This window comes from Triplophysa dalaica, chromosome 21 (assembly GCF_015846415.1).
Source record: "Triplophysa dalaica isolate WHDGS20190420 chromosome 21, ASM1584641v1, whole genome shotgun sequence".
NCBI classification, from domain to species: Eukaryota; Metazoa; Chordata; class Actinopteri; order Cypriniformes; family Nemacheilidae; genus Triplophysa; species Triplophysa dalaica.
The window spans coordinates 16,389,004-16,414,793 of NC_079562.1; the positions used below are offsets into that span (position 1 = coordinate 16,389,004).

A 25,790-nucleotide genomic window follows, 5' to 3' on the forward strand; every position below is an offset into this window, starting at 1 on the left:
GAACGTGATAATATGATGAGACCACGACATATTATCTCGAGGGAACGTGATATTATGTTGTCGCCACGACATCAGCTTGTTGAGGGAACGACATCCTTATGTTGTGGCCACGACTTAGTATGTTGAGGGAACGACATCTTTATCTTGTGGCCACGACTTGCACGTGCGCGTCTAAGCACCTGGAACTATCAGAAATAGATAGGACTATCATTATATTTATTTTTAATTAAGATATAACGCTGAACTAATTAAAAACACACACATTCGATTCCTTTTAGTCGTTTTTATTTTTCCCTGTGATAAATTAATTGGTTTAATTGCGATATGGCTGGGATGTCAGAAGCATATTTTTTACAATATTCCCCTTGGTATTATTATAATTATTATTCTTATAGGTCTTAGTTGTTCTGGAATTACCAATACATTTATAAATAAAAAGTATTGTATTTAACATTTAAAAAGCAACAACATATACTACATAATAATAACCCAACAATAAATTGTATTTGTGCCTATATTTGGCAATAAGGAAAGTAGCTATTGAGCCACCTAAACCACCGCAAGAGAATTTCATTCACCATGACAGCCCTAACCGTTCATCAAAAAATAGCATGTTATACAGTACATTACACGTTATGTATATTTGCGGGAACGTTACTATATGTGTGTGAACGCGCGCACACATTCCCGAAAATCACTGTCAGTCTGAACCAAAATCAAACGATCTTGCAACACATTTGCGTGATAATTTTACACTCCGAGGCAAGTCCTGGGACACATTATGTATGAATTATCCGAGATCTCTTTATGAAATCGGCTCATAACTAGCTTTTCGAACAAGATGCGGACGGAATGCTCCAGAAGCGCAGTATTTCTAAAGCAATATGGGCCAGTTTGAATTTAAAGACAGAGAAGACTGTACGCTGATTGTGGAATTAAATTCTAGTATATAGACAGACTGTCTCACATGTTGATTTTATTTCATTCGCGTCAGTAGGTTTATTTCATTATTTAATCTGAGATGAAGCAAATATATATAGGCCAACACTTGTGACGGAACTTCTCGCATTATTAAGACGATTTAAATTATGCGCAATCCCACGCCGAAATTGGAGCCTTGAAATCATTATAAAATGTAAAAACGAATCATTCTTAATAATTACAATTACAATATCAAGGGGAATAATGTAAAAATATGCTTTTGACATGTTCGTGCAGCCCAGACATATCGCACTTAAACCTATTCATTCATCACAGGAAAAAATAAAAACAACTAAAAGGAAACGAATGTGTGTGTTTTTAATTAGTTCAGCGTTATATCTTAATTAAAAATAAATATAATGATAGTCCTATCTATTTCTGATAGTTCCAGGTGCTTAGACGCGCACGTGCAAGTCGTGGCCACAAGATAAGGATGTCGTTCCCTCAACATACTAAGTCATGGCCACAACATAAGGATGTCGTTCCCTCAACAAGCTGATGTTGTGGCGACAACATAATATCACGTTCCCTCGAGATAATATGTCGTGGTCTCATCATATTATCATGTTCCCACGAGTTAATATCTCGTGGCCACGACAAAACTAAGTGAACCGCGCATGTCCCCTCCCGGGCTCCGTAGTGGATAGACCATGCTTAGCAAAGTATACTTGATACAATTTGAAGGTTGAAATTACATTTTTCACCTGTCAAACCATCGGTGTCGGCTATTATAAAGTAGGTGGCACTATTAAACTCCTAAATAAATCATCTATTCACGTGTTTTTTTTAAACGCAGCGGAGTTAGACTACACCAGGAGTATTGGTGTGCCGAAAGTATTTAAATCGTTTTCCCCGACCTGCAAACAAAACAAATACAGTATAACCATTTGAACAATCTTGGCAATTCAACAAACAATATCTGACTGATTGTGAGTAGATGAGTAAAGATGGTGGGGCCTCAAAACTTCACACCATAATTTTTCTGTAAGTAATGTTACACCTTTTTTGAATGATTTGTAGCTGTATATAAATAATATAAACGCTACATTTATCTTTCGCTGCGTTCGTGACGTCACTTATTGCAATTTTAATAACAGATTCTGATCCGGACTGGTTCTAATGAATAATGGATGCTTCTTGTTCCCTTACCACACTGACAGGACTTCATTCTCTGCGTCCCCTTCTCTGTCATGTTTGATGAGTAATAAAAGTAATATTTCAAGGACTAATATATATACTTATTTAATACATACAGTCTTTAAATTTTGTTTTAAGGCCACAATGTGTCTTCTTGCCTATCTACATTTCATTAGTAGTAAAACTGGCGGAATAAAGTAAACTAACAAGTAAATAAAAGCATGGTTGCGCTGTTTGTTTGCTCTCATCCGCATCGGTCTGAGTTTAAGGCAGCTTAACAGAGATCGTGTGGCAAACGTAACGCTAAATTGAAGCAGACGCGACGCTTAGTAGTTCACTGGATGCGCGGTTCATACCATTATGGGAACAACGGGTCGCAAAAAAGATAAATATAACTGTTACGGGTCGCTAAACTGCACAATATTACAGTGACAGGTCGCGAGGCAGGCACGTTAAACAGTGGCAGGTCGCGAGGCAGGCACGTAAAACAGTGGCAGGTTGCGAGGAAGGCACGTAAAACAGTGGCAGGTTGCGAGGAAGGCACGTAAAACAGTGGCAGGTTGCGAGGCAGGCACGTAAACAGTGGCAGGTTGCGAGGAAGGCACGTAAAACAGTGGCAGGTTGCGAGGCAGGCACGTAAAACAGTGGCAGGTTGCGAGGAAGGCACGTAAAACAGTGGCAGTTTGGGAGGCAGGCACGTAAAACAGTGGCAGGTTGCGAGGCAGGCACGTAAAACAGTGGCAGGTCCGGTGACAGCTACACCCGTCACGGAAAGATTTTACTCCTACTGCGGCAGGTTCTGGTATGCAATACCAAATCATTTGGGAAAAACATGAAGTGTTGTTTATTTTCATTTCTCTGAGTAATCCTTAATGAACAAGGCAGAGATTGACACTGGATTTGTGGAGAGACAAAAAAAAGCAGTGACATGCCCTGAACATTGGATCTAATAGGAATGACGCAGCATCTCATGTGAGTTAAACATTTTGTACAATGCATCATTATGCTTTGATGTGCCCTGAGCATTATAGCATGAGATTAGTATTATCTGGGGACCTCTAGTCATTTGTATTAATTGAAGAGGTTGTCTATGATCTTAAGCTCATGCGAATCGGGATCTCTCTGATTTGGTGGACTCATGTATAATTTTTCAAGGTTTCATCCACCGTTTGTGAATAATGGAGGCTGCTTTGATGTGTTTTGGTATTATTTTGGGTGCTGGGTGATATCCATAAGTTACCGGGAGTCTCCCGTTTGTTTATCTATCATGGAATATCATGGTATCAAATGCTGATAGGTACGGTCATATTTCATTAAACGCAATACAGGTATACTCTTTTCAAACTACAGGCAAAGCCATTTGAGTAAAATCATCCTGTAAGAATGCACATGAAATACTGATGTTGGGAGGTAATTTATAAATCACATGAGGTCCCAAGATAATACTAATCTCGTGCGAATGGTGCTAATGTGTAACCTAACGTCTCTAACCAAATTCACAGAAGCCTCTAACTATGCAAACTACTATCCAATCAAATCAGTGAGCTTTTACTTCCATGTCTTCAATGCGGCACACCCATTAAAACCGAGCATTTGTAGAGCTGACCTCAAAACCTGGGTAAAAAATAGCCTATTACTTCTTAATTTTATGTTTTTGGATGTAAATACCACCCAAATGTCATAAGTAGACCTCATATAACAGTATAACAAATTAAACAAGCCCAGTTCATGAGACCTTTAAACAAGATGAGGTGTTTTTCTTTAAAGGTTTTATTTACATATTATCAATCTCCTGCAATTTTGGTTTACTGGTAGCTTGGCTGGCTCCTTTAGAACACTGATATTCTGCTTTTAACATTCTCAAGTGTAGTCAAAATCACAAAACTTTCTGTCTGTTGGTCTGCAGCAATATTGTTTGACAAATCTATGTCATGACTAGCTATATACCTTTTTCTTTATTTTGTCATTGTGCTCACTTGTTGTCAAGTTTATTAAGTCATTAGTTCCTGTCTTATGTTAGTATTTATACTCCCTGTTCTGTTCCCTCCCTTGCCGATAATAAAGTTCAACATGTTGTGCTACATCTACTAAGAGAGGTATTGCACAAAAGTAGAATAAAGAAATCAAGGATAATTGAGCAAGCGCGGCTTGACCTAGTCTGCTCTACGCATCCTGGCTTAATTGGTTGCTCGTTTGCTATGCCAGGATGACTACGTGAAGCTAGGTCAAGCCAGGTGTAGATAGCTGGGATGAATGCACGTTCACGGCATTCTTAAAGAGACCTTGCGATCGCTCACATAATCATCGATGGGAACTGTGTACATTATGTATGCATATATATCCATATCAGGCAAATTTATGATATAAACAGGGCTGTGATTACTTTTTTGTGGAGTCCATCTTGAGAACACAACCAAAGACAGAAGTAATTTTGGCCTTGACCTCGTGCAGTCGCCACAGAACATCCCTGGCGTACACAGCTAAGAGCCACTTATGTGAATGGTTCGCAGGCAGTCAGGTACTGCAGGACACCCTGTGTCCATGCCTCACTGTGTTGTTCGATCAGCTTCTTGTAAAGCTGAGTAACACTGTCGCCCAGTGTCCTCTCCCTAATCATCCTCAGCACCCTGTTGTCACATGAGTATCTAAGGAAACAACAGTATAATCATGCAAATGCTTTGTTGGTAAAAGAATAACACAATAAAAGCGTTAACTATTGAATGATTGTCATTATGAATTACCTGTATGTCAGCAAAGCTGGAAACTGACTGCAGTGGCCCATATCCAGCTGTCCTAAGATGTCCTCAGAACAGGCGGGATACTTCTTTTTGCAGCCTTTGCACTCCAGATACTCAGTGGCAAGGTCATACCACCTGTCGATGTCTAAGACCTTGCGCACAGTACGGTAGAGTCCTGCCGCTGTCAGTCTGTGCTTACCACAGTCTGGGCGAACACAGACAAGAGGAATTAACCACATCTTCAGCGGCATCCATAAGAAAAGGGGCCGACAGAAGAAGAGGTCAGGTGAGGCGGGTGGCTGAGTGTGAATTAAAGGGGGCTGAGGAGGATGCCACCAAAGCTTCAGCTGGCACACTAGTTCTGGCTTGCCGGTTCGCAGGTTGGCCACGAATAGTGTGTTCCGGATCCACTCATGCTGGAAAGGTGGAAGATGATCTTTCCAGTGGCTTGGAAGCTCAGCCGATGGCTGATGATGTGGAAGATCTGGTGTTCTTGCTGTTTCGGCTGATGGAGACGGACCGGCACAGGCCTCTGAGTGAACAGTAACAAAAATAAAATAAGGATGACTGTTGGATTTGATAGTAAAATGGCATAAATGCAGCCCACAAACAGCATGCGAAGCAGTAATTTTGGACAAGTATTAATAATTATTATGATTATATTTAGGAATAGCAACAAAGAAAATGGTGTTAAGAAGCAAAGAACAGTGTACATTTTATTGATGTAATGAATATGGAATCGGTACAGCTCTTTGAGAATGAGGATCAGATGTAATGGAGTAAGGAAGATGAGGTGTGATCAATTCAGTAAAATGCCCACTGACATGAAGCATGCACACAGATAGTGTAAGGAAAAACCTCTGTTATCTCAAAAGTGCTAACTGCCAAAAGTGCCATCTCAAATTTTCTTTTTACTTTACAGTAATGGCAATGAATGGGTTATTTTCATTACCATTCAAGTGAAATAGCTGAACATTAAGATAGGAGCCTGATAAAATGCTAATTCTAAAAGAAAATGTGAGATGGCGCTTCTTCTAAAACAATGAATCTCCACCATCCTGTCTGCTCAATGGGAGCTAAAGAGTGAGTGAGACAAGCAAGCTGTGAGAAAAAGTTTGCCGGTGATGGAACGAGCCTCGGACTTCAACCAAATCTGCAGCTTCGCCAACCCGGGGCAAAGACAAGGAAGTCAGTCTACTGAAGAGTCAATAATTCTTGTTTCGGTCAAGTTCATCAACACGGTTGCCAAACCAAAAACTGGTCAGCCCCTTTGCAAGTTGGTATGCAGACGTTTGCTATTGAATCAAGAAACGTTCGTCTGTCATGGGTTCCATGATGTAACCACAAACCGCTCACTCACTGCACAAGTTTGTTTACCGACATGTGTCATTTGAATCGAGCTTTTTTCTGCATTTTTGGGTTCCATGGTGTAATGGTTAGCACTCTGGGCTTTGAATCCAGCGATCCGAGTTCAAATCTCGGTGGAACCTCGTTGTGTGTCCAGATGCTTGTCAAATAGTAGATTGCAGACTGTAGGAGTCCACAATACGACGTGACTTGTGGAGTCCAATGTGTATTGGTCAGTACCTTTGAATCCAGTGAACTATATAACCAATCCACAGAAAACACTACGAAATGAATGAACCTGCGCTTGTTTTTTAAAGGCATATTTCTAAGTGTTGGAACATTAAACATTTGTATTCCATTGTGGTTAGAAAACGTATCGACATGGGGGTATAGCTCAGTGGTAGAGCATTTGACTGCAGATCAAGAGGCCCCCGGTTCAAATCCGGGTGCCCCCTTTCAGGTGCCCCTGTGAATCAGATGTTACTGCTGTTGCCTGTTTTAGCTAGCACCAGTAGGAAACTTGTAGCCCGAGCCTTGTTTCTGCGTTTTGGTAGAATAAACAGTTGTTTACCATGGTTGTTTAAAGGAGTCTTGAAGAGGAGGTATAGCTCAGTGGTAAAGTATTTGAATTCAGATCAAGAGGTCACCGACACAAATCCGGGTAACTTGAGATGTCACTGTGGCCTCCTTTTAAAACGTTCAGCAGTGTTCAACCGCAAACTTCTACTTTGGATGGATCTTCAAATGGGACCGGACCGGTGATAGCTCAGCCAGTGCCATGATGGACACTGCCGCAGAATGGTCCGATTGGCCTAATTTTCACGTATGTGGACCGTCACAGGCCCCCGGGTCGGGTCTTGGAGTTCCGCGGCCCTCCGACCTATTTGACCGCTCGGTTTGCCAGAAAAGACACCGACAGCCTACAAATAGGCTACTAATGTACACTCAAGAATACAGGGGTCAAAAGGTCACAGGGCCTCGATGTCCGTCAAGGTATACGATGGGGGTCCCAAGAACCTTGACAGCGAGTGTGGTCATTCTAGGTCACTTCTAGGTGCCATTTTTGTGGAAAACGATTCAACCTCACTCTGGTTCATTTTGCCGATGAAATAGCCTCTTTGTGTCTTGCAGTCAAAGAAGCTTGATTGAGAGATTTATGTGAATCACACTGAAAAATGTTTGCTTTGGCTCTAGAAAGCCCCTCTTTTGGTATGTGAAACAGGGGCCTACAGACTACCAGAACATAATTTTGGGGGCCTCTAGAGACCCCTTGGGCCCTACGGGGGCCGCTGACACTCGTAACCTATCCCATTCATTTTCATAGGCTCATGATGGACACTGCCGCAGAATGGTCCAATTGGCCTAATTTTCACGTATGTGGACCGTCACAGGCCCCCGGGTCGGGTCTTGGAGTTCCGCGGCCCTCCGACCTATTTGACCGCTCGGTTTGCCAGAAAAGACACCGACAGCCTACAAATAGGCTACTAATGTACGCTCAAGAATACAGGGGTCAAAAGGTCACAGGGCCTCGATGTCCGTCAAGGTATACGATGGGGGTCCCAAGAACCTTGGCAGCGAGTGTGGTCATTCTAGGTCACTTCTAGGTGCTATTTTTGTGAAAAAAAGATTCAACCTCACTCTGGTTCATTTTGCCAATGAAAGAGCCTCTTTGTGTCTTTCAGTCAAAGAGGCTTGATTGAGAGATTTATGTGAATCACACTGAAAAATGTTTGCTTTGGCTCTAGAAAGCCCCTCTTTTGGTATGTGAAACAGGGGCCTATAGACTACCAGAACATAACTTTGGGGGCCTCTAGAGACCCCTTGGGCCCTACGGGGGCCGCTGACACTCGTAACCTATCCGATTCATTTTCATAGGCTCATGATGGACACTGCCGCAGAATGGTCCGATTGGCCTAATTTTCACGTATGTGGCCCGTCACAGGCCCCCGGGTCGGGTCTTGGAGTTCCGCCGCCCTCCGACCTATTTGACCGCTCTGTTTGCCAGAAAAGACACCGACAGCCTATAAATAGACTACTAATGTACGCTCAAGAATACAGGGGTCAAAAGGTCACAGGGCCTGGATATGCGAAAAGTTTGACCGCCAGGGGCTCCCCTATCGGGATCTCGAGTTCCTTGTCTCTAGACACTTCCCGAGACCCATATCTTCCTGGAATTATTTGCCAATCCCTTAGCCTAACCCCTTATCCATAGAGAACAATGGGAGGAAGAGAGATGTATGAAAAGGAAGAAAAAATATTTAATAGCATGTCACCAACTAGCCCTTTAGGTATGTCGTCGAGGGCTACTAGACGCAACTTTCTGCTAAGTGTTGGACTCCTGGGGCATGCGCGGGCCGTACGGGAGCCTCTGACAAGCACAACCTATTCTGTTGTCCTCATAGGTGGCTATCGTACGATGACCCCAGAACTGACCCTGGAGGTTCAAATGACCCCAATTCAAATTCTATATCTAGTCCTGGCCCCCTCATTAATTTCCTAGCATACGGAGTGCGTACGGCCACGTTAATTGCTATATTGCTCGTTTTGGGTTCCATGTGAGACGTTAATTTTTTGGGAATATTTTTTGTGATTTTATTTCGAGCTCTTTCCCTACTGTGAGGGCTATGGGCTTTGAATATGTGTTGCTTACTGATGTGAAGGACTAGTATTCGAAGCCCCAAATCTTTTGCACAAATTTAAAGCATAATTATGCATAAAAAGCTGGGCAGAGATATAATTATATTAAAAGTCCACTTGTATGCAAAATAAGCATTTTAACAGCCTGAATTGTGTAATATATCTTTTTGGGGTGCTTCTAGAATGCATATCTGTGAGATTGTCACAGGAAAGTTGTTAAAAGTCTTAAAATGAACTTTTTTCAGGCCCACAGCCCATAGAGATCGACGAGAGGAAATGGCATGCATGAAAAATAAGGAAAAATATTTAACTTTGCGTCACGACCTAGCCCCCTCGGTATATCGTTGAGGGCCTCGTGCCGCAACTTTATGTTAGGTTTCGGACTCCTGGGGCCTGCGCGGGCCATACGGGAGCCTCTGACACGCGTAACTTATTCTGGTGTGCTCATAGGTGGCTATCGTACGATGACCCAGTTAATTATTTATGAATATTTTTTGTGATTTTTTTTCGAGCACTTGCCCTACGGTGAGGGCTATGGGCTTTGAATATGTGTTGCTTAATAATGTGGAGGACTAGCATTCGAAGCCCCAAAGCTTTTGCACAAAATTAAAGCATAAATATGAATAAAAAGCTGGGCAGAGAAATAATTCTATCAAAAGTCCACTTGTATGCAAAATAAGCATTTTAACAGACTGAATTGTGTAATAAATCTTTATGGGGTGCTTCTAGAATGCACATCTGTGAGATTGTCACAGGAAAGTTGTTAAATGTCTTAAAATGAACTTTTTTCAGGCCCACAGCCCATAGAGATCGACGAGAGGAAATGGCATGCATGAAAAATAAGGAAAAATATTTAACTTTGCGTCACGACCTAGCCCCCTCGGTATATCGTCGAGGGCCTCGTGCCGCAACTTTATGTTAGGTTTCGGGCTCCTGGGGCCTGCGCGGGCCGTACGGAAGCCTCTGACACGCGTAACTTATTCTGGTGTGCTCATAGGTGGCAATCGTACGATGACCCAGTTAATTATTTATGAATATTTTTTGTGATTTTTTTTCGAGCACTTGCCCTACTGTGAGGGCTATGGGCTTTGAATATGTGTTGCTTAATGATGTGGAGGACTAGCATTCGAAGCCCCAAAGCTTTTGCAGAAAATTAAAGCATAAATATGAATAAAAACCTGGGCAGAGGCATAATTCTGTCAAAAGTCCACTTGTAGGCAAAATAAGCATTTTAACAGCCTGAATTGTGTAATATATCTTTATAATGTGCTTCTAGAATGCATATCGGTGAGATTGTCACAGGAAAGTTGTTAAAAGTCTTAAACTGAAACATTTTCAGGCCCACAGCCCATAGAGATCAACGAGAGGAAATGGCATGTATGAAAAATAAGGAAAAATATTTAACTCTGCGTCCCGACCTAGCCCTCTCAGTATGTTGTCGAGGGCCACGTGACGCAACTTTATTTTAGGTTTCGGGCTCCTGGGGCCTGCGCGGGCCGTACGGGAGCCTCTGACACGCGTAACCTATTCTGGTGTGCTCATAGGTGGCTATCGTACGATGACCAAAGAACTGACCCTGGAGGTTCAAATGACCCCAATTCAAATTCTATGTCTAGTCACAGCCCCCTCATTCGTTTCCTAGCGTACCGAGTGCGTACGGCCACGTTATGTGCTATATTGCCCGTTTTGGGGACAATGTGAGACGTTAATTTTTTGGGAATATTTTTTGTGATTTTATTTCGAGCATTTGCCCTACTGCGAGGGGTATGGCCTTTGAATATGTGTTACTTAATGATGTGAAGGACTAGCATTCGAAGCCCCAAATCATTTGCACAAAAATAAAGCATAAATAAGAATAAAAAGCTGGGCAGAGACATAATTCTATCAAAAGTTCACTTGTATGCAAAAAAAGCATTTTAACAGACTGAATTGTGTAATATATCTTTATGGGTTGTTTCTAGAATGCATATCTGTTAGATTGTCATATGAAATTTGTTAAAAATCTTAAAATAAGCCATTTAAAGTATTGTCCAATGACAGCTTACGAGGCCACTGTCAAATAAGTTATGACTGTCACTTCCGGTGTTTTGATGAGTCACAGGAAGTCCCAGTCATAACTTATTTGACGGTGCCACCGTAGGTGTCTCATGTACACACCATTTCTATGTTATGAATGTACACTTTGTCCATTATTTACCTACGAGGTCCCCATTAAATAAGTTACAAATGTACATGCCACAGACAACTTATTTGACAGGGTCTCCATAGGTAAATAATGGACAAACCGATATTAAGCTTAATAAACGTCTTATAACACTGTAATTAACAGGTAAAACAGATATAGGCATTGTCCATGGTGTACCTACGAGGTCCCCATTAAATAAGTTACAAATGTACATGCCACAGATAACTTATTTGACAGGGTCTCCATAGGTAAATAATGGACAAACCGATATTAAGCTTAATAAAGGTGTTATAACGCTGTAATTAACAGGTGTGGCCAAATAAGTCAAATGCATCCCACCCATAACACTTTTGACACATTACCCGTAAGTTTGAAATGTACACACCTTGTTTAGGCTTATGGGGCACAACTGTGAGCTGTAAAACACATCACCACGAAGCCCAGTGTCTCTTTTGTGCTTTACAGTTGGTTTGAGTTTAATAAGTCATTGAATATTAACACAACTAGGCATTGTCCATTATTTACCTACGAGGTCCCCATTAAATAAGTTACAAATGTACATGCCACAGACAACTTATTTGACAGGGTCTCAATAGGTAAATAATGGACAAACGGATATTAAGCTTAATAAAGGTGTTATAACGCTGTAATTAACAGGTGTGGCCAAATAAGTCAAATGCATCCCACTCATGAAACTTTTGACACATTACCCGTAGGTTTGAAATGTACACACCTTGTTTAGGCTTATGGGGCACAACTGTGAGCTGTAAAGCACATCACCACGAAGCCCAGTGTCTCTTTTGTGCTTTACAGTTGGTTTGAGTTTAATAAGTCATTGAATATTAACACAACTAGGCATTGTCCATGTTGTACCTACGAGGTCCCCATTAAATAAGTTACAAATGTACATGCCTCAGATAACTTATTTGACAGGGTCTCCATAGGTAAATCATGGACAAACCGATATTAAGCTTAATAAAGGTGTTATAACGCTGTAATTAACAGGTGTGGCCAAATAAGTCAAATGCATCCCACTCATAACACTTTTGACACATTACCCGTAAGTTTGAAATGTACACACCTTGTTTAGGCTTATGGGGCACAACTGTGAGCTGTAAAACACATCACCACGAAGCCCAGTGTCTCTTTTGTGCTTTACAGTTGGTTTGAGTTTAATAAGTCATTGAATATTAACACAACTAGGCATTGTCCATTATTTACCTACGAGGTCCCCATTAAATAAGTTACAAATGTACATGCCACAGACAACTTATTTGACAGGGTCTCCATAGGTAAATAATGGACAAACCGATATTAAGCTTCATAAACGTCTTATAACACTGTAATTAACAGGTAAAACAGATATAGGCATTGTCCATGGTGTACCTACGAGGTCCCCATTAAATAAGTTACAAATGTACATGCCACAGATAACTTATTTGACTCGGTCTCCATAGGTAAATTATGGACAAACCGATATTAAGCTTAATAAACATCTTATAACACTGTAATTAACAGGTAAAACAGGTATAGGCATTGTCCATGGTTTACCTACGAGGTCCCCATTAAATACGTTACAAATGTACATGCCACAGATAACTTATTTGACAGGGTCTCCATAGGTAAATAATGGACAAACCGATATTAAGCTTAATAAAGGTGTTATAACGCTGTAATTAACAGGTGTGGCCAAATAAGTCAAATGCATCCCACTCATAACACTTTTGACACATTACCCGTAGGTTTCAAATGTACACACCTTGTTTAGGCTTATGGGGTAAAACTGTGAGCTGTAAAGCACATCACCACGAAGCCCAGTGTCTCCTGTGTGCTTTACAGTTGGTTTGAGTTTAATAAGTCATTGAATATTAACACAACTAGGCTTTGTCCATTATTTACCTACGAGGTCCCCATTAAATAAGTTACAAATGTACATGCCACAGACAACTTATTTGACAGGGTCTCCATAGGTAAATAATGGACAAACCGATATTAAGCTTAATAAACGTCTTATAACACTGTAATTAACAGGTGTGGCCAAATAAGTCAAATGCATCCCACTCATAACACTTTTGACACATTACCCGTAAGTTTGAAATGTACACACCTTGTTTAGGCTTATGGGGCACAACTGTGAGCTGTAAAACACATCACCACGAAGCCCAGTGTCTCTTTTGTGCTTTACAGTTGGTTTGAGTTTAATAAGTCATTGAATATTAACACAACTAGGCATTGTCCATTATTTACCTACGAGGTCCCCATTAAATAAGTTACAAATGTACATGCCACAGACAACTTATTTGACAGGGTCTCCATAGGTAAATAATGGACAAACCGATATTAAGCTTCATAAACGTCTTATAACACTGTAATTAACAGGTAAAACAGATATAGGCATTGTCCATGGTGTACCTACGAGGTCCCCATTAAATAAGTTACAAATGTACATGCCACAGATAACTTATTTGACTCGGTCTCCATAGGTAAATTATGGACAAACCGATATTAAGCTTAATAAACATCTTATAACACTGTAATTAACAGGTAAAACAGGTATAGGCATTGTCCATGGTTTACCTACGAGGTCCCCATTAAATAAGTTACAAATGTACATGCCACAGATAACTTATTTGACAGGGTCTCCATAGGTAAATAATGGACAAACCGATATTAAGCTTAATAAAGGTGTTATAACGCTGTAATTAACAGGTGTGGCCAAATAAGTCAAATGCATCCCACTCATAACACTTTTGACACATTACCCGTAGGTTTCAAATGTACACACCTTGTTTAGGCTTATGGGGTAAAACTGTGAGCTGTAAAGCACATCACCACGAAGCCCAGTGTCTCCTGTGTGCTTTACAGTTGGTTTGAGTTTAATAAGTCATTGAATATTAACACAACTAGGCTTTGTCCATTATTTACCTACGAGGTCCCCATTAAATAAGTTACAAATGTACATGCCACAGACAACTTATTTGACAGGGTCTCCATAGGTAAATAATGGACAAACCGATATTAAGCTTAATAAACGTCTTATAACACTGTAATTAACAGGTGTGGCCAAATAAGTCAAATGCATCCCACTCATAACACTTTTGACACATTACCCGTAAGTTTGAAATGTACACACCTTGTTTAGGCTTATGGGGCACAACTGTGAGCTGTAAAGCACATCACCACGAAGCCCAGTGTCTCCTGTGTGCTTTACAGTTGTTTTAAGCTGAATAACTCATTGAATAATAACACGTATAGGCATTGTCCATTATTTACCTACGAGGTCCCCATTAAATAAGTTAGGAATGTACATGCCACACATAACTTATTTGACAGGGTCTCCATAGGTAAATAATGGACACAACGTTTTTATGCTTCTGGAGCACAAAGATGAGCTTTAAAGTACATCATCACGACGGACCATGTCTCTATGGCACTCTGCAGCTGGTTTAGGCTGTATAGCTCATTGCCGAAGTAGACAAGACCACTGGACTGGGTTCTCGCCCTGTGCACCAGTCGGGGCCGCTTTCGAATAAATCGCAGGTGTGAGAAAACTAGATTTGGTTACACATTTCCCTTTTATGACTCGAAATTCAAAGCGAAGGGCTCTTGGGTGTTTGGGCGTGCGTCGCACCGCCGCTCGGGGCCTATCGGCTCGAATATGGCCAGTCGGCACCGATACGGAGCGGGAGTCGGCGGCCGGCAACGAGAACGCCACGTCTCGGGTTCTTTGGGGCTTCGGGGGGCGTCCGGGGCGTCGGATGGGTCCTCTGATGCGTTTAGGCTGCAAGGGGGATGCATAGGCGTTTTGTGGACGGAGGCGTGTCCATTGGGATGCCCCGCCCAAAATAGGTGGCAAGGGGGATGGGTAGGTGATTCGTGTACGCCGGGTGCGGAGCCGGGCCCTAGGCGTCAAGGGGACGTTTAGGCTTCATTCTGACTGCCCACTCGCCACCTAATCGACGCGCGCGAAATAGGTTACAGGCGTACGTGCAGTCGCCCTCTGGTTGCTTCTCCTTGTATTGCCCCTAACCTTGTTTCCGTGGGGCGCTTTTCGGGCATTTTTCACGTGGTCCCCGGGCGGCGTGGGCGCGCCGAGACACTGCGGATCGCGTTCGGGCAACTTCCCCTTCGTTTCGGGACCGCCGCGCGACCTGGGAAAAATCTGGGGGCGCTGGCGCGCAGCGTCCATTTGGTGCCGTCCATTTCGCGTCATTTAAGTTACCCAATACATCTGATGGCCTAAGGCATGTTAGCACTCTGGGCTTTGAATCCAGCGACCCGAGTTCAAATCTCGGTGGAACCCCGGGACCTCTCGCACCCTAAGCGAGAATCATGCCCCTAGACCAACGAGCCTCGGACTTCAACCAAATCTGCAGCTTCGACAAGCCGGGGCAAAGACAAGGAAGTTAGTCTACTGAAGAGTCAATAATTCTTGTTTCGGTCAAGTTCATCAACACGGTTGCCAAACCAAAAACTGGTCAGCCCCTTTGCAAGTTGGTATGCAGACGTTTGCTTTTGAATCAAGAAACGTTCGTCTGTCATGGGTTCCATGATGTAACCACAAACCGCTCACTCACTGCACAAGTTTGTTTACCGACATGTGTCATTTGAATCGAGCTTTTTTCTGAATTTTTGGGTTCCATGGTGTAATGGTTAGCACTCTTGGCTTTGAATCCAGTGATCCGAGTTCAAATCTCGGTGGAACCTCGTTGTGTGTCCAGATTCTTGTCAAATAGTAGATTGCAGACTGTAGGAGTCCACAATACGACGTTACTTGTGGAGTCCAATGTGTATTGGTCAGTACCTTTGAATCCAGTGAACTATATAACCAGTCCACAGAAAACACTACGAAATGAATGAACCTGCGCTTGTTTTTTAAAGGCATATCTCTAAGTGCTGGAACATTAAACATTAGTATTCCATTATGGTTAGAAAACGTATCGACATGGGGGTATAGCTCAGTGGTAGAGCATTTGACTGCAGATCAAGAGGCCCCCGGTTCAAATCCGGGTGCCCCCTTTCAGGTGCCCCTGTGAATCCGATGTTACTGCTGTTGCCTGTTTTAGCTAGCAACAGTAGGAAACTTGTAGCCCGAGCCTTGTTTCTGCGTTTTGGTAGAATAAACAGTTGTTTACCATGGTTGTTTAAAGGAGTCTTGAAGAGGAGGTATAGCTCAGTGGTAGAGTATTTGAATTCAGATCAAGAGGTCACCGACACAAATCCGGGTAACTTGAGATGTCACTGTGGCTTCCTTTTAAAACGTTCAGCAGTGTTCAACCGCAAACTTCTACTTTGGATGGATCTTCAAACGGGACCGGACCGGTGATAGCTCAGCCAGTGCCCCTCGTAGGGGAATTAGCTCAGATGGTAGAGCGCTCGCTTAGCATAAGAAGGGGCCCAATCTTTGCGCCCGCCTGCGCACGCGAAAAGACGCAGAAAACGTATATTTGTCGACAAATTTTCCCTGCAACAATATTCGGGTTAAATTCCTGTGCGTTATGTAAGAGTTTTAGTTACATGTGTAACAATTCACTTTCCACTTGCTGGCCTCGAACCCGTAGCTGATCGACAAGGTCAATCTCACCTGAGCCGTGCTGCCACCTGTCGACTACATGTGTATTGCAATCAATCAATTGCGCCTTCATTTAGTTATCATATGTTCAATTACATAGTTTTAGACATCATTATTAAAGCATATTACATGTTTATGGTTAAATAAAAATGTTTATTCAAAATGGTTTTCTTTTATTGTATGTGTGGGATATGATTTTATTGATTTTCAGAGATAAAGACACTTCGAATGTAAAATTGTTTATTAAAATAAAATTAAAACACACCCACATTGAAATGAGTACACACACACACAGACAGACAGACACACATATTTATATATTTACATACAGAAGAATATGAACGCTTGGGCCTTTGATATACACAACAAATATACAGGACAATATGAACGAGTTGGCCCATGAAATATATACAGGAAAGTTGAAACTTATTGAGGAGGTGGAGTTTGGGGTTTATTTTGCTGGCGCTGTTCTGCCAACCAATCTTCTAAAGATTTGCCATTTGAAGCATGCAAGCAAAATGTGGCACTACCATACCGGCTATGTCCAAACTCCTTAGTTTTGGGCTGCCCACATTTGCTGCACTTGTTAAAATTAACCCCCCGCAGATACTTCCTCTTACAAACTCCACTTTCCATCTCTTGCGCCCGCCGGCGCCTATTCCTTTGGGTGTAATGGGATGCAGGAGCAGCAGACACAGAAGCAGCAGACACAGGAGCAGGCAGAGCTGTGCCTGCACCAGAAGACGGAATCACCATTGACACAGTCATGTCAGGGTTAAGGACTAGTGTGCCCATCAATGACCCAGGTGCAGAAATGGGCTGCACATCTCCTGATGCTGTGGGGGCAGCTGCGATGGGGCACTCCCTGTTAGCAGCAGCGGGCCGTCGACCTGGTCGCAAACGAGGAGCCTGTCCTTCTCGATTTGGCGGAAGGATGAATTTATGCTTTGGACCTGATGTCGATGGCGCTTCATTCAATTTTTCCCTCGGCGGAGGAAGCTGCATATCAGCCACAGCAATTGGGTCAGGTGGAGTCAGTCCCTGAGCGAGGACACTCATTTCCTGATTCTTCTGCCGCCGTTGAAACCTGAAAATTAATTACTTTTATTATAGATATGTTTAGAAGAATTCACTGAATTTTAAGCAAATAATGTGCTTTGCTAACCACTGAATGAGTGTCCTCTGGTTTAGCTCAAAAAGCTGGATCATTGTTTCATCCATCAGCCTGCGACTGTTGAGGACCAGGTCTCGGATGTGGTGGTAATCTGAGAGGATTTTAGACCACCTGGGGATGCTAACTCCGGACTTCTTGGTCGGTGACTTGTGTAAAGCACACAGCTTTATACAAATGGCCTCAACCAAGCGGCTGGTGCTGGGCCACTGTGCTGGACCCCCAGGATGTCCAATCAGACACCGTTTGACACTCTCCACACCCGGTGTGACTCCTGACCGCTTCGGTGCCTTAAAGCGCCCATGTGTCAGCTGAGGCTGATGTCGAGGCTGATAGTTGACCCGCTGTTTGTCAATGTCAGGGAGAGCTGTCCATAGCTGAATAGCGTCGGTCACCTGCAGATCAGTGAGGTAAGGAGCCTCACTAAGGCTCACCAGGTAACCAGCCAAATCCTGAACCTTGTCCCAACCAGCGATGCCATCGGGTCCAATGACTGCGCCCTAGTAGATGAAAATGAATGTTAAAATTTGTGAAATAAAACAAGATTGGAAGTATATAAAGCCTTCAAAGTGTCTTACCTGAGCTTCAGTGGAGAGACTGCTTCCAGTGTCAGGTGGCTGCGACAGCACTAAAGGGGCAAGATGCTGTCCTTCTCCACCAGAAGATGTGGATGGCTCAGCCAGTGATGTTGGAGACCGAGGCAGAGGCAAAGATGAGGGGCTGATCACGAGATCACGGCAGGGTTCATCCTCATACAGCACTGGAACTGTGATGTCCTCCGTTATCTCTTCCCCAAATCCCTCATCTTGCAGGTCCTGGTCATTGACTTCCTCCACCAGCCTGTCTTCCTCTTCGGGGTTCTGGAGCACTGGAGTCAGTGTTTTGCCAGTCTGGCTGTAAAGATACTCCATTCCCAGCAATTCAGCTACAAGAATAAATTGGGAACATTAAAATTGTCTCAATATTTTGTCTAGTACATTAAATGCTAAATAGACAAAATTATACAGATATACAAAATGTCTTGCCTGTATATGCTCCAGGAGGGCGATAGCGCTCATCCCAGGGCTTCCCAAAGACTGTTAGGCTAAGCCGCTCCACAGCCTCTTTCATGGCACTGCCAAATGACCGGATGGAGGATGCTCCTTTTATGGCGTCTTCCATCCGGTCATCATTCCAACGCATCAAGCCCTCGAGGAGATAGGCCTGAAAATGCGCATCACTGGCACTGGTTCCTAAAAGTAAAAAAAACAAAAAAGAGTTTTATTTCTCACATATGTACAGGCTATGTACAACTACTGAGATGCTATGAAGTAACTGGTTACTTGTAATACATATATCATTATATATTATGTCATTATAACTGTCAGCCAAGACAGAAAATAAATGTAATAATACAGTAAAGTTTGACATTTATGTCACGGGTAGACACGGAGGAGGAATGGAGATGCATTACTTTAAACTAATGGAAGCAGTAACAGTGCTTATATTTTTTACAGAAAAATTAGGAATCGATTTGTATGTAATACCTGGAATAAATCGGTTCAGGTGGAGGTGGAATGACTCCAAGGATGTAGAGCCATGGGCACATCTGTAGCAGCAGAGCTCCACGCCACCTTTCTTCAGTGTCCCCTTCCTCATGTAGAGTGGAAAGTTCTCTGGGTCTTGGATACACTGCACGTGCTTCCGCTGTTCTTTCCAAATCTGCCGGATCCGTTCGTGGTCCAGCAGAGGAACTCCCAGAGTGTCCTTCCCGTCTGCACTGTCAAACAGATCGATCAGTGCTCCAATCAATCTGGTGGTCTCCTCCACACCCCTGGTCCTCCTCCGGCAGTGCAGTGCCAACTCTCTCCTGGTAATGCGAGCACTGACCACCTTTTCTGAGATGGGGCCAGTCTTATTTGCCGCCAGCTCACCCACCTTTGCACGCTGAAGAGCAGCCACATCCTCTGGATCCCACTGAAAGATGCACGTGGATAGACGTGCCATGAAGATGCCGTAAAGCGGATGAGCCTCTGTAGTGACACCTGCAGCAAATCGCCGCATGAAATGCCAGATGTCGAGGCGCACTTCAAGCTCATCCCACTCTGAAAACATGACCTTCACCCAAGACTGGCCGTGCTGACTGCAGCAATCTCTGTCCACGTACATCACTTTTGGGGCAGCCTGTCCTGCCTCCCGGTAGCGTTTCATGAGGCCAGCTGCCATGGAGTCCAGTCCATGTCCCTCGGCGGCTGTCAGAACAGATACAAGGACTTGACCATGCTCATTCCCAACATTTGTGCACCAGGCAGCTGTTCCTGAAGCAGCACCGGCAAGTTTCTTTGTGACCTTTTGAGAAAAATAAAAGGGTCAAAAACTGTGTACATTATGTATGCACATATATCCATATCAGGCAAATTTATGATATAAACAGGGCTGTGATACCTTTTTTGTGGAGTCCATCTTGAGAACACAACCAAAGATAGAAGTAATTTTGGCCTTGACCTCGTGCAGTCGCCCCAGAACATCCCTGGCGTACACAGCTAACAGCCACTTAGGTTTAGGTAGGGCAGGGAAGAGAGGAGGCTCAGCAAACACAGGAGGCTGCACAAGGGAGGACGTTGTGAATGGTTCACAGGCAGTAAGGTACTGCAGGACACGCTGTGTCCATGCCTCACTGTGTTGTTCCATCAGCTTCTTGTAAAGCTGAGTCACACTGTTGCCCAGTGTCCTCTCCCTCATCATCCTCAGCACCCTGTTGTCACATGAGTATCTAAGGAAACAACAGTATAATCATGCAAATGCTTTGATTGGTAAAAGAATAACACAATAAAAGCGCCAACTAATGAATGATTGTCATTATGAATTACCTGTATGTCAGCAAAGCTGGAAACTGACTGCGGTGGCCCATATCCAGGTGTCCTAAGATGTCCTCAGACCAGGCGGAATACTTCTTTTTGCAGCCTTTGCACTCCAGATACTCAGTGGCAAGGTCATACCACCTGTCGATGTCTAAGACCTTGCGCACAGTACGGTAGAGTCCTGCCGCTGTCAGTCTGTGCCTACCACAGTCTGGGCGAACACAGACAAGAGGAATTAACCACATCTTCAGCGGCATCCATAAGAAAAGGGGCCGACAGAAGAAGAGGTCAGGTGAGGCGGGTGGCTGAGTGTGAATTAAAGGGGGCTGAGGAGGATGCCACCAAAGCTTCAGCTGGCACACTAGTTCTGGCTTGCCGGTTCGCAGGTTGGCCACGAATAGTGTGTTCCGGATCCACTCATGCTGGAAAGGTGGAAGATGATCTTTCCAGTGGCTTGGAAGCTCAGCCGATGGCTGATGATGTGGAAGATCTGGTGTTCTTGCTGTTTCGGCTGATGGAGACGGACCGGCACAGGCCTCTGAGTGAACAGTAACAAAAATAAAATAAGGATGACTGTTGGATTTGATAGTAAAATGGCATAAATGCAGCCCACAAACAGCATGCGAAGCAGTAATTTTGGACAAGTATTAATAATTATTATGATTATATTTAGGAATAGCAACAAAGAAAATGGTGTTAAGAAGCAAAGAACAGTGTACATTTTATTGATGTAATGAATATGGAATCGGTACAGCTCTTTGAGAATGAGGATCAGATGTAATGGAGTAAGGAAGATGAGGTGTGATCAATTCAGTAAAATGCCCACTGACATGAAGCATGCACACAGATAGAGTAAGGAAAAACCTCTGTTATCTCAAAAGTGCTAACTCCCAAAAGTGCCATCTCAAATTTTCTTTTTAATTTACAGTAATAGCAATGAATGGGTTATTTTCATTACCATTCAAGTGAAATAGCTGAACATTAAGATAGGAGTCTGATAAAATGCTAATTCTAAAAGAAAATGTGAGATGGCGCTTCTTCTAAAACAATGAATCTCCACCATCCTGTCTGCTCAATGGGAGCTAAAGAGTGAGTGAGACAAGCAACCTGTGAGAAAAAGTTTGCCGGTGATGGTTCAACAATGGGTTAGTTCCAAAAAAAAAAACGCTAATAAATACACAGACACCTTTAGACAACCTTAATGTTTGAAGAAGTGCACTCAAAGAATGCATCCCGCTTGAGGCATGATCTGATGTAGTTCTGTATTGTAAACAAAACATATTTAAAAATGTTGATTTTCTTTTAAAAAATAATCCTGTGTGTTTTCACAAAACATACTTAAAATATATGCATTTGTGTCATATGCCACACCTGTAGTTAGTTGTGCTTCACATTGTGATGCAGCAAACATCAGCTCCGCATCATCTTCAGCAGCGGGAACGGAAGTGTCTGGAGCAAAAATGTTAAAACTAAATACTGCAAACAATACACAGAGACAAACGTATGAAATGGTGCTTGCTTACCAGTTACGAAAAGCTGCCTTTGGGCCAAATGTTTGGCAGGGAGTTCTGGTGCTGGAGGAGGTAAAGGGACCTTCAGTAATGGATCTGGAAACAGCAAGTGGACAAGTTTGCCTTTACAATAAAGTAATACATGTAGAGAAAATTCCATATTAACACTCCTACTCACAGGATTTAACTGGTGAAAGGAGTTTTCTGGCGAGCTGTGAAGGAGACAAATGTTTCCCACGTGCCAACAGCGCTTTCACACTGGCAGTCTGCGATACACCAGTTTGGAGTGCTTTTAGCGGAGATGCAGACGCAGTGGAGGCTGCGGGTGGTTGTGCAGAAGCACTGGATGTTGCAGATGGAGGTGTAGGCTGACGTACACTGCTGCCCACAGCAGAAGCCTGTCTTTTCACTACATAGCTTTTGAAAATGGCCATGTTTGTGTTGGGCCTGGCATCTGCCTTAACCAGGTATCTGATGAGGGCTTTGGCCTCCTTGCTCTGGTCCTCATAAACATCCTTCATGGACCGGCCCTGGAAGTCACCAAACTCCACCATCAAGCAGCCCTGGTCTCCAACTGCCCGGGCTTCAGCTTGCATTTCTTGCTTCCTCTCGTACTTCTCCACTTCTTCTGCCATCTCTCTAATATGAGAGGTGTACTGTAGGAACAGTTGTTTATTTTGTGACAGGGGGGTTGTGTTCGCCGTCTCATTGGAAATGCTGAGTACCAAATAAACTGCGTACCCCAGCGAGTTTTCCAGGAGCCATCTGAATCTCTGACCCTGGTACTTCCCAAACTGAAGTTTGCAGTGAGCCAGTACTAAAAACTGGTCACTGGGGTCTCCACCATTTGAGCTGACAAAAGAACTGGCCTCTGCCAGCACCTGCTCCTTCGGTTTAGCCCTTCCAGACTCAACATTTTCAAGGCGATTCGCCTCTGGCGATGGCGCCATGAGGAGTCGTGATGATGTTGCCAATTGTCGGCGAAAAACGGGGTATGCGTACATTTTCTGAAATGAAAATCAGAAAGAGACTATTACCTCTAGCAACCTAAAAAATACCTGTATGTTTAGTGTGTAACAATAATTTAACAAGCTACACTTAACCATATTACAGTTTTTAGTTATTTTATGAATCGTTTATTTATCCAGGAATAATTTAATTTTACACAGATCTTCAGGCTGGTGTGACTTGAGTTGCTATGTCATTTCTAAGGGATCAGACTTACGGATTTTCCTAACTTTTCAGAAATCCCATAGACTTACATTGATTGAATGTTCTGCTGATTATGTTTTCTTTAAAATGTCAACTCTCAAACACACACACACACACACACACACACCCACACAAACACACGCACACACACACACACACACACACACACACACACACACAGTCTATCACAGTCTACATTTATTCCACTCTACACTATTTAAAACTTTTAGTCTAGGCTTTCTTTTTTTAACAATGCGTTTGTTAACTTTCACAAATAAAAAAACAGCTTGTTTTTTGTTCACAAACTTTTCTTATTATTATTCTTCTGAGACTGTAACTCCTCACAAACTTTTACCTCATCAATTTGTTTTATCATTATGTTCATTCATAGCCAGAAAACATGACTGCATACAAAATCACACACATCATTGTAGACGATTAATTAGCAGACGGCGGATGATTTTAACTTATCTGATCGGTAGCGACATGTTTTTTTCTATATTAAAAATCGGAAAATGTATTCAATTAAATAATTAAGTAAAGCATAGTCTTACCTTTTGAAGGGATGACAATAACAGTGCAGCGGCAAGTGATAAGTCAAAGGTAAGGAACAGGAGAGAAACGCGATTGGTCCAAGTTAGCCAGAGGAGAGAAACGCGATTGGTCAAAGGTAAGCCCCAGAGACAAACGTGATTGGTCAAAAGTAAGCCCCAGAGACAAACGTGATTGGTCAAAAGTAAGCCCCAGAGACAAACGTGATTGGCTCATGCATTCTCCAGTGACGTGTTTTGTTAGTAGCCACCGTGCGCAAGCGAGAGGTAGCGGGATCGATGCCCGCATTCTCCAGTGACGTGTTTTGTTAGTAGCCACCGTACGAGGCCGACAGGTAGCTTCAACATCTGACTAAGGTCTACGTTTTGGAACTGGAAAAAAGTCTTTCACGTGATTTGCAAAGAGCAAAAAACGTGAACGTGACTCCCTTTCTCAAAACAAGGTGCATTGTTTTGAAGACACAATAAACACAAACAGACAGCACCCGAAGTGACCTGGAACCACATTATCAGTGAGCAGGGCTCGTCCGGGATTTGAACCCGGGACCTCTCGCACCCTAAGCGAGAATCATGCCCCTAGACCAACGAGCCTCGGACTTCAACCAAATCTGCAGCTTCGCCAAGCCGGGGCAAAGACAAGGAAGTCAGTCTACTGAAGAGTCAATAATTCTTGTTTCGGTCAAGTTCATCAACACGGTTGCCAAACCAAAAACTGGTCAGCCCCTTTGCAAGTTGGTATGCAGACGTTTGCTATTGAATCAAGAAACGTTCGTCTGTCATGGGTTCCATGATGTAACCACAAACCGCTCACTCACTGCACAAGTTTGTTTACCGACATGTGTCATTTGAATCGAGCTTTTTTCTGCATTTTTGGGTTCCATGGTGTAATGGTTAGCACTCTGGGCTTTGAATCCAGCGATCCGAGTTCAAATCTCGGTGGAACCTCGTTGTGTGTCCAGATGCTTGTCAAATAGTAGATTGCAGACTGTAGGAGTCCACAATACGACGTGACTCGTGGAGTCCAATGTGTATTGGTCAGTACCTTTGAATCCAGTTAACTATATAACCAGTCCACAGAAAACACTACGAAATGAATGAACCTGCGCTTGTTTTTTAAAGGCATATTTCTAAGTGCTGGAAAATTAAACATTTGTATTCCATTGTGGTTAGAAAACGTATCGACATGGGGGTATAGCTCAGTGGTAGAGCATTTGGCTGCAGATCAAGAGGCCCCCGGTTCAAATCCGGGTGCCCCCTTTCAGGTGCCCCTGTGAATCAGATGTTACTGCTGTTGCCTGTTTTAGCTAGCACCAGTAGGAAACTTGTAGCCCGAGCCTTGTTTCTGCGTTTTGGTAGAATAAACAGTTGTTTACCATGGTTGTTTAAAGGAGTCTTGAAGAGGAGGTATAGCTCAGTGGTAGAGTATTTGAATTCAGATCAAGAGGTCACCGACACAAATCCGGGTAACTTGAGATGTCACTGTGGCTTCCTTTTAAAACGTTCAGCAGTGTTCAACCGCAAACTTCTACTTTGGATGGATCTTCAAACGGGACCGGACCGGTGATAGCTCAGCCAGTGCCCCTCGTAGGGGAATTAGCTCTGATGGTAGAGCGCTCGCTTAGCATGCGAGAGGTAGCGGGATCGATGCCCGCATTCTCCAGTGACGTGTTTTGTTAGTAGCCACCGTACGAGGCCGACAGGTAGCTTCAACATCTGACTAAGGTCTACGTTTTGGAACTGGAAAAAAGTCTTTCACGTGAATTGCAAAGAGCAAAAAACGTGAACGTGACTCCCTTTCTCAAAACAAGGTGCATTGTTTTGAAGACACAATAAACACAAACAGACAGCACCCGAAGTGACCTGGAACCACATTATCAGTGAGCAGGGCTCGTCCGGGATTTGAACCCG

General features: G+C 43.2%; 1 protein-coding gene and 8 non-coding genes across 9 annotated transcripts in view; 6 read left to right on the forward strand and 3 right to left on the reverse strand.

Annotated features, from left to right (window-relative positions):
* Positions 1 to 6,274: 6,274 nt before the first annotated feature.
* On the forward strand, positions 6,275 to 6,346 carry trnaq-uug (transfer RNA glutamine (anticodon UUG)). Its single transcript has one exon. It is a non-coding gene; the product is annotated as a tRNA-Gln (tRNA).
* A 240-nt stretch (positions 6,347 to 6,586) lies between these two features.
* trnac-gca (transfer RNA cysteine (anticodon GCA)) lies at positions 6,587 to 6,658 on the forward strand. The gene has a single exon. It is a non-coding gene; the product is annotated as a tRNA-Cys (tRNA).
* Positions 6,659 to 15,660: 9,002 nt separating this feature from the next.
* Positions 15,661 to 15,732, forward strand: trnaq-uug (transfer RNA glutamine (anticodon UUG)). Its single transcript has one exon. It is a non-coding gene; the product is annotated as a tRNA-Gln (tRNA).
* Positions 15,733 to 15,972: 240 nt separating this feature from the next.
* On the forward strand, positions 15,973 to 16,044 carry trnac-gca (transfer RNA cysteine (anticodon GCA)). The gene has a single exon. It is a non-coding gene; the product is annotated as a tRNA-Cys (tRNA).
* Positions 16,045 to 18,767: 2,723 nt separating this feature from the next.
* Positions 18,768 to 23,255, reverse strand: LOC130410702 (uncharacterized). The gene is made up of 8 exons (XM_056735527.1): positions 22,298 to 23,255; positions 22,132 to 22,215; positions 21,980 to 22,057; positions 20,886 to 21,146; positions 20,618 to 20,819; positions 20,193 to 20,520; positions 19,295 to 20,096; positions 18,768 to 19,000 (listed from the first exon to the last, which is right to left on the reverse strand). The coding sequence occupies exons 1-8, from the start codon at positions 23,121 to 23,123 to the stop codon at positions 18,768 to 18,770; spliced, it is 2,814 nt and encodes a 937-aa protein (XP_056591505.1). The 5' UTR covers positions 23,124 to 23,255.
* Positions 23,256 to 24,401: 1,146 nt separating this feature from the next.
* trnap-agg (transfer RNA proline (anticodon AGG)) lies at positions 24,402 to 24,473 on the reverse strand. The gene has a single exon. It is a non-coding gene; the product is annotated as a tRNA-Pro (tRNA).
* Positions 24,474 to 24,755: 282 nt separating this feature from the next.
* Positions 24,756 to 24,827, forward strand: trnaq-uug (transfer RNA glutamine (anticodon UUG)). Its single transcript has one exon. It is a non-coding gene; the product is annotated as a tRNA-Gln (tRNA).
* Positions 24,828 to 25,067: 240 nt separating this feature from the next.
* Positions 25,068 to 25,139, forward strand: trnac-gca (transfer RNA cysteine (anticodon GCA)). The gene has a single exon. It is a non-coding gene; the product is annotated as a tRNA-Cys (tRNA).
* A 627-nt stretch (positions 25,140 to 25,766) lies between these two features.
* Positions 25,767 to 25,790, reverse strand: part of trnap-agg (transfer RNA proline (anticodon AGG)) — a 72-nt gene continuing 48 nt past the window's right edge. The window contains exon 1 of the tRNA in view: positions 25,767 to 25,790. This exon is cut by the window's right edge and continues 48 nt beyond it. This is a non-coding gene — a tRNA (tRNA-Pro).

What these genes read in the sequence shown, in the direction of transcription:
- LOC130410702 (XM_056735527.1), bottom strand. Translation starts at nt 23,123, where the DNA reads ATGTACGCATACCCCGTTTTTCGCCGACAATTGGCAACATCATCACGA. An exon ending in CCTTTCACCAGTTAAATCCT is followed by an intron (nt 22,216 to 22,297) that starts GTGAGTAGGAGT and finishes TGCTGTTTCCAG; the next exon opens with ATCCATTACTGAAGGTCCCT. An exon ending in CTCACCTGACCTCTTCTTCT is followed by an intron (nt 20,820 to 20,885) that starts GTCGGCCCCTTT and finishes GTGTTCGCCCAG; the next exon opens with ACTGTGGTAGGCACAGACTG.